The following is a 17131-nucleotide window of genomic DNA, read 5'->3' on the forward strand; positions in this document are numbered from 1 at the left end:
AAAACCTGTTAGAGTAATTTACATATATTGCCTGTGACTCAGAGGGCAAGTACATTTTATAACAAAGTTAAATGTTTTTATAAACACTGTTTACATATCAGGATTTTATTTTACCACGATGACTAGACAACAAAATTGCTAATGAAATGTGAAACCTAAAACAGAATGACATGTCAAATACATAAAAAATTGCGAAAGACTGCAGCAACCATAATGAATTATTCAGCAGAATCCAAACTCGGATGCTGTGTAGAACGTTGGATTAGTAATAAGCGATTAAGATTGGGGAGAAATTGTACACATGTCGCCTCAGCAGAAACATTTCTTATATTAAATGTGGAAGGAAATACCATTAGTGTTTGTCAAAAACAACATTGTTGTTGTTAGCATTTGGTGCTTAAATTACAGAACACACATTAACAGAGCATGAGAGAGTTTGATGGGGGCTGACTCATTGGTATCTGTGAAATGAGCAAGACATCAGTTCGTAGGGGACATGCTGCCGCAATTGTAGTGTGTGTGTGTACAGCCAGTAGCAAGTTTAGGTAGTCTTAAGTTGTGATCACAGTGTGGTATAATGATGATGCGCATTGCTAGGCCGAGAGCCCCACCTGCAGGAAGCACGACCACCTGGTGCAGGTCTTTTTAGTTGACACCACTTTGACAACTTGCATGCCAATGAGGAGGAAATGATGATGAAGACAACACAACATCCAACCCTCGAGTGGAGAAAACTCCGAACCATCCAGGAAGTAAACCTGCCCCCCCCCCCCCCCCCCCCCCCCCCCCCCCCCCCCCCCCCCCCGCCCGCCGCCCTCCCTCATGGCATTCACTGACCACTGACCACTCAGCTATGGAGGCGGATACCCTCTTTGCACACATCTGTAACCGATAGAGCAGCTTTTTCGATTGTGCTGGCTTCATGCTTAAGTACAATAATATGAAAGAGACAGGTGGTTTGACATACACTTGCTTTGTTATGTGGTGGCACAAGTACCATTGTGTAGACTTTTAGTTTCTCAGAAAGCTTGCTGCCTAAGACTACATGGGTCATGTGGATGTCATCAACAACATGCTGTGTGGGGAAGTGTAGTGTTTGTGGACAGGTTTTACATCAAACTGACCTACAATTGAAACATCATGTGATTGTTTGGGATGCCCTGGAAAGAAAATGTATATTCTATGTACATTGTATTGTATTTTTTATTGGTCCTGTTGTCTACATAGCAGCTTATGCATGAGACATCAGGCAAATCAGGTTATAAATATACAGGCTGAAAGTCATTTCAAGGCATATATATTTAAGTTTACAATAATACACTTTACATGTAAGTATTTATATAACACATTTCATAAATTTAAATATTCTTCAATGGAGTAACAGCAGTGATGACTTTAGAAATTTTCCAAATGTATTGACCTCTGTAATAGCTTTTATGTTTTCATGAAGTTTGTTATAAAGCTTAACTCCCATGTGAAAAGTACCTTTTTGGCACAGTACTGTGCTGATTTGACTCATGTGTAAGTTTTTGTTTTATCTGATAGAGTGATAATCTATATCACAGTTTTTTTGCAGTCTCCAGTCCTTACCTATTATATTTAATTTAAAGAACAAAAGGGTTTCCATAATGTATACACATGGTAATGGAGGAATACCAGATTTCTTAAGCAGGGGTTTACAAGAGTCTCTAGGCTTGCACCCAAAACAAGATTCTTTTTTGTAGTTCAAAAGTGCTATTAGCTGTTTTAGAGTTTCCCCAGAAGGTGACCCCATATCTAAGACGAAAATGAAAGTACACATGATATGCGTCCAATACTGTTTCTCACTACAGCGTGATTTTAATGAACAAAGAAGGCAACATGTTTTGCTCAGTTCTGCATCGAGATATTCAATATGCTTATTCCATCTGATGTTACTCAGCAGCCAAAGTACTAAGAATTTGGTTTCAGTATTGTTACCGACTGGTTCGTCATCGATAGCGACTGATGGGATAAACATGTCCTTGTTAGGAACATTGCGGAATTTTAGAGCAAGTGCTTTCTTACTGTTTATTACAAGCTGATTACTCTGTGCCCAACTGCTAAGTTGTTTAGTGCCGTGTTTACTGTCTGCTGTAACTGTTCGTCGTTGTCTCCTTTTAGTACAAATGTGGTGTCATCTGCAAATATGATTGTTTTGTGTGCATCAACATTTAAGCTTAGATCATTTATGTACAGAAGAAACAGAAGGGGTCCCATTACTGATCCTTGGGGTACACCACATTTAATTTGTTTATAGTCAGATAAGTTATTAGATACAGTTTTTAGTTCAATATTTGTGTGATTGATGCACACTGCCTGCTTACGATTAGTCAGGAAGGAACTGATCCACTTGTTGGACAGACCTCGAATACCATATCTTTCAAGCTTTGATAGCAGAATTTTATGGTCCACCATGTCAAAAGCTTTTGACAAGTCAATAAATAATCCTACCCCTAATGTTTCCTGTTTTTTGTCGATCAGGTTTAGGATGGAATTGATGCACTCATAGACAGCAGTTGTCGTTGACCTCTTATTTCTGAATCCATGTTGTTCCTTACATAGGATGCTGTTTTTATTTATAAATTTCATAAGTTTGTCATACATAACTTTTTCCAGTACTTTAGAGATGCAGGAGGAAATTGTGATGGGTCTGTAGTTGTTTACATTGTCTTTATCCCCCTTTTTTATATACAGGAATAACTTTTGATGTTTTCAACACATTGGAGACAGTGCCTGCCTGAAGTGAGCAGTCACATAAGTGTGTGAGTACTTCAGTTAGGTTTGATGCGCTCTTCTTCAACATTGTTGCAGGTATACCATCAATACCTGCCTATTTGGAATTTTTTAGTCCTTTTATTGCTTAGCTCTGTTTCATCTTGTGAAACAGAGCTGATGTACATTGATCCTCTACATGCACTTATTTCATATTTATTTGCCTGGCTGCTCTTAAAGTAACATATTATCAGCAATACCTATGAAAAAGTTGTTAAATGTGTTGGCTACTTCCAATAGGTTTGTTACTTTTTTATTTTCATGTGATAGTGTTATATTTTTGCAAGATTGTCTGTATTCTCCACATTCTTTTTTTATAACACTCCACATAGCCTTTGATTTATTAGCTGAGTTATAAATGATTTCATCATTATGCATTATTTTTGCTGCTTTTAATACTTTTCTTAATATTTTGGAGTATTTTTTATAGTATGCGCGTACTTCAGATGAGGAACTTTTTGAGTTACATATTTGGAGTAGTCTTTTCTTCTGGCATGAAATCCTTATTCCCTTTGTGATCCAGCTGTTTGTTCTAGAGTTTCCCCGTATGGTTAATGTTTTCAGTGTAAATGCAAGTTCAAAGAAATGGGCTAATGTATCAATGAAAGTGTTGAATTTTTCATGTATATCGTTCTTTTTGTACACTCCTGGCCATATTTCTTTCTGTAATGAGTTGTTGAAGTAGTTTACATTATGCTGATTATAACTTCGGTATGCTGTTCTGAAAGACATGTTGTTAATAATACTGCCTTGTACTTTTATGCTGATATTTGAGCAATATGGTCACTAAAACCTGGATTGAAAATTTTTAGTGAGGTGTTGCGTAAACTCTTCTTGACTAGAAACTGATAAAGAGCTGTTTGGCAAGTTTCTGTTACTTTGGTAGCTGCTTTTACTTCAGCCTATAAATTGTAGGACGTTACAAGGCTCAAAATGGTCTCCCTATTTCCACTTTTCGTGAGGAAATCAATATTGAAGTCACCACAGATTATCAATTCACAATCCATTTTATTTACTTCATTTAGCAATGACTCAATTTTGTTTAAGAAAAGTTCAAAATTCCCGGATGGTGGTCGGTAAACTGTAGCAATAAACAGGTTGAATTGAGTAATTTTATAGCTGCAGTTTCATAATCCTTTTCAACATTGTCCTAGTTAAATTAGGTAGTGTAAAAAAAAATCTACATTATCCTTTGTGTAAACTGCTACCCCACCCTGCTTGCTGTTTATCCTGCAGTAGTAAGCAGCCAAAACAAATTTGTTTATTTTCGTATTCTGGATTAATTCTGGGTTAAGCCAGTACTCAGAAATGCATAACACTGAGATATCATTAAGTTCATGTGTTAACAGTACGTTAATTTCATCGATCTTATTACGCAGGGATGGCACATTATAGTGATAAATTTTTAGTTCGGGCGTATTCACGATTTGGTAATTGGGAATCATATTTACAGCATCACATACCTCTAGTTTAAATTAGGAATGTCAGCAGTGTTGTATTTTCGTTCTTCTGTCTTGTTTATTTTGTTTTCCTCGCTGTTGTTGGAAGGATGATTAGGAAGCTGATAGATTGTTGTATACCTATATTTCTTGTTAGTTTGTACTAGTGGGTGTACATTCATGTATACACTTCACACTCGGGTGGTGTTACAACCTTACTAGTGTGTGTTCTTTCCATTACCTTGGTTAGCCTTCCCTTTAATTCAAGTGCAAATGTTTCAGACCACTTTCACATTGAAAGTCTGCTGCTGCTTTCTTATATCAACATTGTTACTGTTTCATTTATTGCTACTTATTGAAAACAGTTTGCTACTATGGAGACATTGAATTAGTTAAAGTAACCACATGTGAGATAATACTGAAGTAAATAAGCATTTAAATATGAAGGTGGGGGTGTTGTAAATGTAACTAGAATTCCTTCCCTGTGGGTAGAGTGGTATTAGTGTCAGGTTTTACTAGGTACCTCTGTTACGCATCGCATTGATTCAGTTGACCTACTGTTGGCCACCTCGGTTTGGTCAGAGTGCTTGTTTTCATTCATGTATTGACATATTTTAATTTATTGTATCCTCTATTATGAAAATGTTTGTCTTAGGTTCCTCTTCAGTCTAGGGAACATAAAGAAGTCGGAGAGATCTGTAGTGCTTTCTGTTTATGCTGATTAACTTTTTTTTCCCCCCCCGGGTTCATGGTGGCCTGATTTAAAGATCATACACATGACACCATGTCTCATTGCCTGTAGTGATATTTGGCTGGAACTTAACGTTAGCACATTGATCTTTCATACCCACAAAAGCAAAATTACTGAACATCTGCAACATGATTTATGAAAAACGAAGAAATTGCGTTCTGTCCTACATGGCATTTCTTATGATAAGCAGTAGTGTGATTCAGAAATGGGTTTAGTACAGGCACCTGGCAAGACAACCTGTAACTGCTTCCTCTCTGCTCACACAAAAGGATAGTTATTCTTGAGTTACTCCTCGAAAATGGAGACGAAATATACTGAAGAGCTAAAAAACTTGTACACCTGTCCAATATTGTGTAGGGTTCCCGCAGAAGTGCCGCAATACGAGGCGCCATGGACTCAACTAATATCTGAGGTAGTTCTGGAGGAAACTGGCACCATGAATCCTGCAGGCCTGTCCATAACCCTGCAAGAGTACAGATTTCTTCTGAACAGCACATCGCAAGGTGTCCCAGATATGATCAATAATGTTAATGTCTGGGGAGTTTGGTGGCCAGCGGAAGTGTTTAAACTCTGAAGGGTGTTCCTGGAGCCACACTCTAGCAATTCTGTATGTATGATGTGTCGCATTGTCCTGCCGGAATTGCCCAAGTCCATCGGAATGCACAATGGGCATTAATGGTTGCAGGTTATAAGACAGGATACTTACGTATGTGTCACCTGTCAGTCATATCTAGACGTATCATGGGTTCCATATCACTCCAACCGTACACACCCCACATCATTAGAGCCTCCACCAGCTTGAACAGTCCTCTGCTGACATGCAGGGTCCATACATTCACGAGGTTGTCTCCACCTGTACTCGTCCAGCCGCTCAATACAATATGAAAAGAGACTTGTCCGACCATGCAACATGTTTCCAGTCGTCAGCAGTCCAATGTCAGTGTTGACGGCCCCAGGCAAGGCATAGAGCTTCGTGTCATGTAGTCATCAAGGGTACACAAGTGGCTCTTCGACTCCGCAAGCCCATATCGATGTTGTTTCATTGAATGGTTCAAAAATGCTGCCACTAGTTGATGGCCCAGGATTTAAATCTGCAGCAGTTTGCAGAAGGCTTGCAATTCTGTCTCATTGAATGATTCTCTTGAAACGTTGTTGGTCCTGTTCTTGCAGGATCTTTTTCCAGTCGCAGTGACTCATCAAGTAGTCATACAGGAAAATCCCCACTTCATCACTGCCTCGGAGATGCTATGTCTCATTGCTTGTGCACTGCGCCAACCATAGCATCATGTTGAAACTCAGTTAAAACTTGATAACCTGCCATTGTAGCACCAGTAACTGACTAACAACTGCACCAGACACTTGTTGTCATATATAGGCAGCTGACTGCAGTGCCATTTTCTGCCTGTTTATATATCTCTGTATTTGAATATGCATGCCTATACCAGTTTCTTGGGCACTTCAGTGCAGTTACTGCTATAATGCTCATGTTCAGTAAAAAAAAACAGAACACCTGGAAGGACTAGGGACAGGACATTCATATTCACAGAACATATACATTAGTATGTTTTGCAGAAATAATTAGCATTTCAGTCACCTCACTTCAGCATGTGTCCTGTTGCCTAGTAGGCACAGAATCTGCCGTAGGCAGATAACTTCTCCCACACGTGATGGTGGAATCGACACGTATAAGGTGCGAATGGGATCCTGTGATATAGTCGTGCATGCTGCATTCACCTGCTTCCATAGTTCATCTGTGGTGATTGGCATTGGATTACAGTGATGCGCTGTCGTTCCACCATATTCCATGCATTTTTGATTGGTAACAAGTCTGGTGATCTGGCGGGCCAGAGCAAAACGCTGACATCCTATGACACCAAGAAGGCACATATTCATGCAACATCATGTGGTCTTGCATTGTCTTGCTGAAAAATGGCTTCGGGGGTGTTGTGCGGAAAGGGTATGACTACAGGTCATAGGATGTACAGCACTTAGATCACACTGGTCGCAGTGCCCAGGACATATCTGCGGTGAACGAAAAAGCAGCCATCATTTTCAAACAAACAGAAACTGAACTGAAAATACTATCTGGTGTCAGTCTGCCCTCTGTGACGTCATACCATCACCACTGCCGTCTAAATGTGTTTCTCCATGTTTGTCAGTGGTAGGCGGAGAAGTGGACGACTTGCACGTAACCCGTGCCATAATAATGGTGATTAACTGTCACATCTGATACTGTACAATGTGTTCGACTGTTCCACTGTTGTGCCAAAGCTGAGGAGGACGCAGATCTGTCCTACAGTGCCATTCGGATAAGATGTCAGATCTTCTCGGAGTGATGGTCTGGGTGGGGATACCTGACCCATCTCGTCGTGTTCTGTGGCCTTCTGTGAAACATTAGGTGCACACCTGTTGCACTGCCAAAACACTTTGTCCTACAGAGCAGCAATTTCTCGTTTGATGCATCACATTCTCTCATGACAATAACATGCCCTTTTTCAAACTCACTGATTTGACAGTACGGTTCGCACATATGCTTGAGAGGCGTCCTGCACATTTGCTCAAGTCACACTGATCCATTACCTTCAGTTTATAATAGAACCCAGTGTGTTGTTCTCGACAGCGAGTGTTCATCAGAGACAAGGGTATCGTCAGGAGTGACCTAGGGAAGTACGATAGGTTTGCTATTGTTCTCTGTATACATAAATGATTTGCCTGAAAGGGTGGGCAGCAGTCTGCAGTTGTTAGTTGATGATGCTGTGGTGTATGGTAAGGTGTCGAAGTTGAGCAACTGTAGGAAGGTAAGAGATGACTTAGACAAAATTTCCAGTTGGCGTGCTGCATGGCAGCTAGCCCTAAACATGGAAAAATGTAAGTTAATGCGAATGAGTAGCAAGATCAAACCTGAAATGTTCGGATACAGTATTACGTGTCCCGCCTGACATAACCAAGTCATTTAAATATCTGGCTGTAACATGGCAAAGTGATATGAGGTGGAATGAGCATGTGAAAAATGTGGTAGGGAAGGCAAATGGTTTATTGGGAGATCTTCAGGAAAGAGTGGTCCACTTGTAAAGGAGACTGCATAGACGATGCTGGTGTGACCTATTCTTGAGTACTGCTTGAGTGTTTGGGATCCATACTGGGTTGGAATGAACGAAGACATCAGTTCAGAGGTGGGCTGCTAGATTTGTTACCGGTAGGTTCTAACAACATGCAAGCATTATGGAGATGCTTCAGGAGCTCAGATGGGAATCCCTGGAGGGAAGGCGACGTTCTTTTTGAGATACACTTTTGAGAAAATTTAGAGAACCTGCATTTGAAGTTGACTGCTGAATGATTCTACTGCCGCCAGTATACATTGTGCGTAAGGAGCGCAAAGATAAGATATGAAAAATTAGGGCTCATACAGAGGCATACAAGCAGTTGTTTTTCCCATGCTCTGTTTGCAAATGGAACAGGAAAGGAAATTACAAGTAGTGGTATAGGATTCCCTCCGTCACACACCGTATGGTGGCTTGCAGAGTATCTATTTAGGTGTAGGTGTAGAATGAGAGCCTCGGGTCCATTTTACCGGTAGATGATGTTGTGCCACAATATCAATGTTGACCTTGAACCCACAGGCTTCACATATTGGTTCAAATGCTAATCATTTCCGCAGAACATACGAATGTACAAGTCCTATGAATATGAGCATCCTGTCTTCATAGTTCTCACCTAGGAAAGTAGTAGTCCTTTTTTAGAGCAGGGAGAGAACTTGAAAGAAACAAGAGATAGATAAAAATAAAAAGCAGATGACAACCTGGTCACGGAACATTTATTTGTATGCTTAAGGGTTAGGTTACAGATGTTGAGAGAAGTTATGCACTCCTGTATTAGTGAGATTGTCTTTTTATGGTGTAGTTGAAACCATAATTATAAATGCGAAAGTAAGTCCTCTATGTGTTACATTTTCCCACTAAAGTGCTGAATAAAATACGATGAAATCAGCTATGGAAATAGCTTGAACTGTGAGGAAGAACATAGGCTACTTAAAAAAAGAAATTGAACCCTAATAAGAGGGTGAACTTCTCCTGCTTTTATGGAAGTGACTGTAAATTGTGTTAAAAGTTATTAAATTTGATGCATAATGCAGTTGTTGCATAATGTCTAGCTACTTCATTAGAACGGAGCATAGCTGCATGCTCCTGCCATTGCCCATTGCCCCTCCACACATCACTTGGCAGTGGCATGCTACTCATGTTGCTGTGTCATGCATTGGGGCAGTTTGGGGAAGAGGGTTAGGGTGCACATCATGAGCTATGCTTACCCGAACAGGCAGACATGTGAAGGCAGCTGATGTGCTGCACACACAATAGCTTACTTAAGCACTATCATTCACCATAATAAGGCTACTGATATGTGAGTGCAGCCAAGGATAACTGATAGTAAGCAATTTGGACATGCTGTGTTTCTGGCCACATTTGATCCCCCTATTCCATTTATGTCATCGTGCTTCTTGAAATTAGTATTTCCACACAGTACTCAACGAAAATTAAAATCTGAACACAGTCTGTTTACCATGTCTACTTATTTTATTCCATAAGACATTTGCTCTTACCCCCCCCCCCCCCCCCCCCCACCCCAGGAAGGTATGATTATCTCTGATTGACTTGATCACATGCTCCATCTTTTCTTTTCCTCCTTCAAAGGATGAATTTAAATTTCCAGTCCTTTTGCCCGGAGTTCCGTGTTGTGAATGTATTTGTATCACAATGAATGTACTTTCATTGACTTCCTTTCCTGATGTAAGATAGAAAACTGGTTGAAAAACTGTTGTTATTTATTATATTTGTGCTATCTTATTTTGTAGATCTATTTACCCACATATTATTGGGTATACAATAAACAGTGCTCAATAAAGAATGGTACGAGACTGAGAAGTAATTTGTCAGTGAGTCCATATGCACTTTGAAAGCATGATGAATTGATTTACACACACACACAAAATTGTTCTCATATATGAAATTGTTCATTTTTCTCATCATTTTTTAAAATGATTTTAGATTATCTATAGAGGCATTTTGTTTGTTTTATAGGAGAATCTGGGAAACACACGGGAAGAAGTGGAACGACTGCAGTTACACCTTCGGAAAGCTGGCACATTTGTTGGATCATATGCATCTGAATTGCGCAATGAGCTAGCAGCGTTACGTGGTCTAGTTCTGGCGGAGCTTGCCCAGTTGTCGCACACTGCTAATGAGCTTGCTGTAGCTGCTGCAGCCGACAGGGATGGGGCTGTTCAAAGGCTCACAGTAGACCATGAACTTGAGATGGAAGCTCTTAGGCGTGACGCAGCAGCAGCGGCAGATGCGAGGGATGAAGAACTGCGTAGGGTTAGAGATGTTAGTATGCCTGTTGCCTTACGAGCACTTTGAGGTTAAAAGTAAGGTTATTGTAGCTTTTATTTATTTAAAGAATTACATCTTGTCTACCAGGTTGGTAGTTTAAACAAATTTTTTTATAAGCCTACACACTAGTTTCAGACATGTGCCCATTCTCAAGTGCATAACGGATGTAGATGCATCATCTTTATCAGTAGTATAAAATGTAACAATATTACGGAAGGAAAGTTGCTACTCACCATATAGTGGAGATGCTGAGTCGCAGATAGGCACAACGCCATTCAGTTACAAACTAGCTTGTAGAGTTTATTAATATACTCGTACAAAGTAACAGCCTGATGAAAATGAAGTCATTGCTTTTAAATTCATCATAAGTAGTAATTTTTATGTATATTGAGAAAAAAACGCTTAGAAATGTTTTCTTCCTCCATATGTACCTAAAGATAGGTAACTTGTCTCACAATACTAGGCAGTATAGGAGAGTACCTTGCGTATTTTGCTTGTAACCAAATGTATGTATGAAATTAATATTCTTTGTCTTCTTGAATCTGTGAGAAGATTCAAAAAGTAATTTTATTTCTAAAAATGTGAGGATTCAGTACAAACAGATAATTCTGAGCCTACACCTTTCCTGTTGGTCTTGTGTGTATACGCCTTGTATCTTGACATTTTACTGTGTCCCATATCCAGTTATTTTATTTGCTTCCTGCTATTTCAAAATTGGAATACATTTTTCAGATTTTTAGTGATTTTGAAGGCACTTCAGTAAGTATAGGCAATTCTTTGTCTTCTTCTGTGCCGTGACCTTCCATTTTTTATTTATATTTTCCTGGTGTAGAGCACTAAATTTTGTGTCTTTAAAAGTTGCTGTGTGGAATTTTACAATTACTTGACTCCTAAGAGAAGCGTAAAGAATTTATTGCTGGCCTGTTCTTTCTGCTTCACTGACAAATTTCTTAGCATAACCAGTTAATGTATATTTCACAATAATATCAAGCAACATAAGACGTTTACTAACATCTGATTTTTGTGTACCTACAGTGCAGTGATATGATGTCTAAATAAGTGCTTTACACTTGTTTCTGTTTGATGGTGTGTGGCTATAACAGCTTCAGAATTATCTTTCACGGTTCAGTGGGTACATATTTACATGTTGTGCAAAGTTTGGTATTTCCTCTTAAGTGAAAATATTTTACTTACTCCATATTACAGAAGATCATTTCACTTAGGATCTGTAATATCTAATTTTTGCGGTGGCTTTTGTATTATATGCACAAGCATGTACTGTAATGTCTGTTTGTTTGTATTTTGTAGGAGTTGAGCACCAAGGAAGAAAAAGCAGTAGCAGCACATTCTGATCTTGTAGCTCAGCTTAGCACTATGCAGGCAAAATTGGAGACTGAAATATCTCATCGACAAGAATTGCAATCTAAGCTAGATGCCTTCGAGCTAGAGAAGCAGCGTGCTCTCAAGGAACTGTCTGATAGACTGACACATGATTACAAGACTGAGCTGGAGGGTCTGCGTTCCAGGTTTAGGCTTATGACAACTACTTCCATGGAACGCAGCCCCAGTGACAGCAGTCTTGAAAGAATAGAGGTTTGTACAACTATTAATTTTACCCCAATAAAATAAGTTGTTCTGTAAACACTTAAATTTTGGTGGTCCAAGATGATGATCTGCTATGAAAGATACTGTGAATTGTATGTATTTTTATATCACCATTGTCTACCCTCTCCATCCATTATGCAAGCTCATAATGTATTTGAAACTGTTACTTGCTATCATAACATTTGCAGGTTGGTATTTGGACTTTGAGTTAGATTGTCAGATTGCACTATAACTGACTTTCTTACCCACAGATGGGAATATCGTCGTGGAAAACAAGACTGCGAAGTAGCTTGAGTGTGTTTTGAATGTGGTTCTTCTTTTACTCTTTTCAATTTTTTTAATAAGTCACGGAGTGGTTAAAAAAATGGAAAAAAATGCTACTGACTACCAACCTAAGCAAACCCATAATAATACCGAGCGAGGTGGCGCAGTCGTTAGCACACTGGACTCGCATTCGGGAGGACGACGGTTCAATCCCGGGTCCTGCCATCCTGATTTAGGTTTTCCGTGATTTCCCTAAATCGCTTCAGGCAAATGCCGGGATGGTTCCTTAGAAAGGGCACGGCCGATTTCCTTCCCCATCCTTCCCTAATCCGAGCTTGTATTCCATCTCTAATGACCTCGTTGTCGACGGGACGTTAAACAGTAATCTCCTCCTCCTCCAAACCCATAATAATATTTGCTTCATGCAGAAACTCGGTATTTGTTTTCATTGGAAAGGTATGGCATCGTGAAGATGAAAATGTGATGACCATAATGAAGAATATCAGTTACTTGATATTGCCTCTGTTCGTAGTGGCTGTTGTCATTTTCATAATAGTGAACTCTTCCACTCATAATCCTAAACGCTTTGTGACATTCCAGCCCAACAACCACTCTATTGTATCATGTTAGGAGCAGGCTGCATTACTGCCACTTAATACTCGCATATAAATGTGAGCCAACTAGGACTTGATTTGACAATATAAACAAACTTTTTGGCATTGTGTCTCCTAACAACTTCGGCAGCGAAAAGCACCTGACCACCTTCCACAACTGGTTCAAAATATATCTCCTCGGTCAGGAGTCAACACACAGTAAATGTACATCTCAAGGGCGACAATGAAAAATTGAATTTAACGTACTAAACACAAAATATTTGATGTGCCTGCTTTTCAGCACTTATGTAATGTAGTAAGAGCATACAATATAGTTAACCACATATAGGAAACATGCAAAATGGAAAATTATTTTTCTCTAGTTAAATAAATCAAAATTTAATTTAAAAGGCAAAGTCCCTTGAATCAGTGTAAAATGACTACTGGAACATGAGAGGAAAAATTCAACGATCTGCACAACATGGGTATCATTCAAAGACTGTTATTGTGTTATTTTCATTAATGACTCTAAATTCCATAATAAATTTTTAGTGGTGTTTGGTGGCCACTGGTCCCCAAATTAGTTGACCAACAACTTATCTGTATAGTTGACGCACCACTTTGCAACTGTGTAGTGTTTTTTTGGGAACAGCATTTCACTAAATTTTGAGGAGCAGTCAGATGTACAAAATGCCATATAGCTAATATTAATGTCTGTAAAAAAATTGGTTTTGTATGGCATAAATTATTGATATTAGTAATAGCCAGAAAAGCGAAACTAAATATTTTAAGACATACTGTTTTGTAAGTCTGAACATTTATTGCAAGCAAATCAGATTTTGAGAGCTTACACACTCATAGCCATATGCTTACCACCTGAATGCTAACTGTTATATGTAGGTATTGACTTAACCATTGTTGCTGCTGCATATCTAACGATCAACAACTTTAGCCAATGCTCAATTATAACTAACTTGAGCGATGTGTTTTAAGTCAGTCAGCTGCTTGGGAAATCACTCCAGTTAAATGTGCAGTCACCTAACAATCATCTTAGCTATATCTACAGTATGAGTTACTAATTCATGATGATTTTAACCAACTTCAGTTTATATATAATGACAATATTATTGCTTCTCACCATATAGTGGAAATGTTGGGTCACAGACACGCACGGCAGAAAGACTGCTAAACAAATAAGCTTTTGACAAAAAAGCCTTCTCTCTCTCTCTCACTCTCTCTCTCTCTCTCTCTCTCTCTCTCTCTCTCTCTCTCTCTCCCTCTCTCTCTCCCTCCCTCCCTCCCTCCCACCTCAATTTACTAAATAATAGGATGTTACAATCCTAGAGATGATGTACCTATTTAGTTTTTCAAAACCAAACAAAGATTATAAATACATACTACTGGAATACGGTAGGTAAAATCCCTCAAATAAAGGTACCTGACAAGTGAAGCTCCTGACAGTTTTGAAAATAACAAGTTATGACTTATCTCCTTAAACACCTGCATACCTAAAAAGGGTATCCCAACTTACAGGAAGCCATGGAAATGTAGAAGAGTAATCACGAGGTAGACTATCAGTTTTACACTTGGAGGAAACAGATTTCACTTACAGTAAACTCCTGTTTATCCGAAATGATTGGGACGGTGGCTGGTTTGGATAACGAAAATTTCGCATAAACCGAAGTCCCTGTTTTCACGTGTGAAATACCCCCAATTTGCGTCAATATAGCGAAATATGATCATAAGGTGTGTGTAGGGTAAGTTGATATGGTTGTGAAAAAGCCTGCATGTTTTTGACTGAAAAAATTGTGTTGACATGTTAAAAAGGCACCAGAGTATGATTGAAAAACCAAAGTTTTTAAATACTGAATAGCAAACCTCATTTATTTTACATTCTTACAGAAAAAATCCACCTTATTTGCCAGCAGAAAGAAACAGGAGTTTTAATTTTATTACCTACACTTTTTTAATAAAAAATAAACTACCGCACAAAATTATGAAACAAATCTAGAGATTACTCAAAGGAATGAAAAGTTTGTATAGAGGAACTTTAAAGTAAAAAAAGTTTAAACTTACAGATGTTGAAGATCTAAGACGCTTCATTAGAATTTATTTTTTGGTAAAAAGGTATGCAATTCTCCAATTCTCTCTCTCTCTCTCTCTCTCTCTCTCTCTCTCTCTCTCTCTCTCCTCCCTTTTTATTTTTTTTATTAGAAACTTTCATTGTGACAATATATCTCAAACATTGGAAACGAACAATTTCAGTATAATTACCATCTCCTGTAGGCTGATGTACTCCAGTGCGGTTTGGATTGCTTCGTAACTGACCGTATGAGGAATCTTTTTCTCTGCTGCGTCATCACACACACATTCTCCGGACACTTTCTGATTGGTTGCATTTGGACGATTTCTTCCTCAGGGAAAGGAGTCGTTTTCCATCCACTCTTCAACATTTTCAAAGTTCGCATCTTCATAACCCGGTAGCTTCTCGAGTAAACTCACCAAAATTACGTCATTTTCATCTGTTTCTGGCATGTCAGCTTGAGTTTCGGTGTTGCCTCCTCCTTCCCACCACTGATGAGTTGCCTTATGATCTAAGAAGTTTTTTTCCCAAGACCTAACGAGAGAAATTGGAGGAATTAGATTCCAAGCCTCAGCAATCCAATGAATGACACTTAAAACATTGATTTTTTTAAGAGCTTGCACAAAATCGTTTTCAGAATCAATCACACCGATTAATTATTCCAGCAGTTTGCCTGTAATGTTTTTTTATTGCCTCAAGAACACCTTGGTCCATTGGTTGCCATAGAGAAGTGACATTTAGTTGGAGAAACACAACTTTGATATCCCCATCTTGCAGATCATCTGGGTGAGGATGAGTGTTGTCCACAAGGAGTAGCGCTTTTCAATGAAGTCGATTTTCCTCCGTGTATTTTTCTATAGCTGTAACAAACTCTGCCTGGAATCACTCTTTGAAGACGGCAACATTCATTCGTGCCTTAGACTCATTTGTGTACCACACTGGCAAAGGTTTATCAGCTGATTGCTGTCTAAATGCTCTTGGTTTATTGGATTTGCCAGTTAAAGTAAGGCACATATTATGATTGCTAGTGACATTACTGCATGTGAGGACAGTAACTCTTTCTTTGCATTTTTATATCTGGATGTCATTTTTTCTTGTTTAGAGGCAAGGGTTTTTGTTGGCAACATTTTGCAATTCAACCTGGTTTCATCAGTTGTATAATCTCCTTTGTCTATGATAGTGTGCAGTTTCTTCTTAATATCAGCGATAGCAGCTTCATCCCAGTGTAATGATTCGCCACTGATGGGCATTTCATGAATCCCACGCTGCTTTTTACACAGATCCAGCGAGCCATCACTTCCGGGGAATTCTTGCTCCTTTCCTTCAGTCAGCTCATAAAAAGCCATTGCTTTCTGATGAAGTAGAGGACCTAAAACTGGCATAAAATTGGTTCTTATTTGTTCATGCCCAAAAAGTAAGGCCTCTTCTAACTGAGCATGTGCACCTTTTCTCATTGTTTTTAAGAGATTTCACTGCTCTGCCTGATGCTCGGATGGAACAAAATTTTTCAATTGCTGTTTGATTTGTCTTCCAGTCAGTAATCATACTCCTACTGACTTTCAGATCTGCAGCAACTTCCGTGGGTGGTTTACCAGCATCAATTCTCTGCAAAGTGCGAAGCTTTTGTTCCAATGAGATGACATTCTTTTTTTGTTTTGCGCTCGTAGTCACATTTAGCATTTTGTTACTGATTATTTTTTGGCTTTCAACCACTTTTATTTCTGAACATTTTAAAGCATGTTTTGCGAGCACGGAACATTACATTGAAAACACACAGATACACGACTTGACAACATTCGAGAAGCACTAGACAAAGCTTTTGACTTTTGAAATCAGGCTGTGGCAGCCATTGAATGAAAGCATCCGATACCTCTACCTCTCTCCCCTGTCCTACACTACCCCATGCGGCAACACAACAGTGCCTTGTATGTTCACTGTTAAACTGTTAAATGCTCGGCTTCGTCTGATGTACTGACAACAGGCGGAAAGTGTTTGGCACCACACTCTCATTGTCGGTTTCGACAAGGCTATGTCGCGCTGCATAGAGCAGTACTATACGTACTGTACTTCCAAGGAGTTCCAATAGATGGCCATGGCATGATATCACACAATACAAACAAGAAACATGCTAAACTTCAACCAAAACATGCGTGAATTGTCGACTCTGGGATTTTGATACGCGCCAGTGCACTGGTTAGCAGCAGACTGCTGAAACA

At 39.1% G+C, this 17131-nt stretch overlaps 1 protein-coding gene across 4 annotated transcripts in view; it reads left to right on the forward strand.

Annotated features, from left to right (window-relative positions):
- Positions 1 to 17131, forward strand: part of LOC126485161 (RB1-inducible coiled-coil protein 1) — a 318562-nt gene that overhangs the window by 237556 nt on the left and 63875 nt on the right. For all 4 annotated transcript variants that reach the window (XM_050108835.1, XM_050108833.1, XM_050108836.1 and 1 more), the window contains exons 13-14: positions 10059 to 10364; positions 11679 to 11963. In XM_050108835.1, coding sequence (XP_049964792.1) covers positions 10059 to 10364; positions 11679 to 11963 — 591 coding nt within the window. The remainder of the gene's footprint in view (positions 1 to 10058; positions 10365 to 11678; positions 11964 to 17131) is intronic.

Source organism: Schistocerca serialis, chromosome 6, assembly GCF_023864345.2.
Source record: "Schistocerca serialis cubense isolate TAMUIC-IGC-003099 chromosome 6, iqSchSeri2.2, whole genome shotgun sequence".
Lineage (NCBI taxonomy): Eukaryota > Metazoa > Arthropoda > Insecta > Orthoptera > Acrididae > Schistocerca > Schistocerca serialis.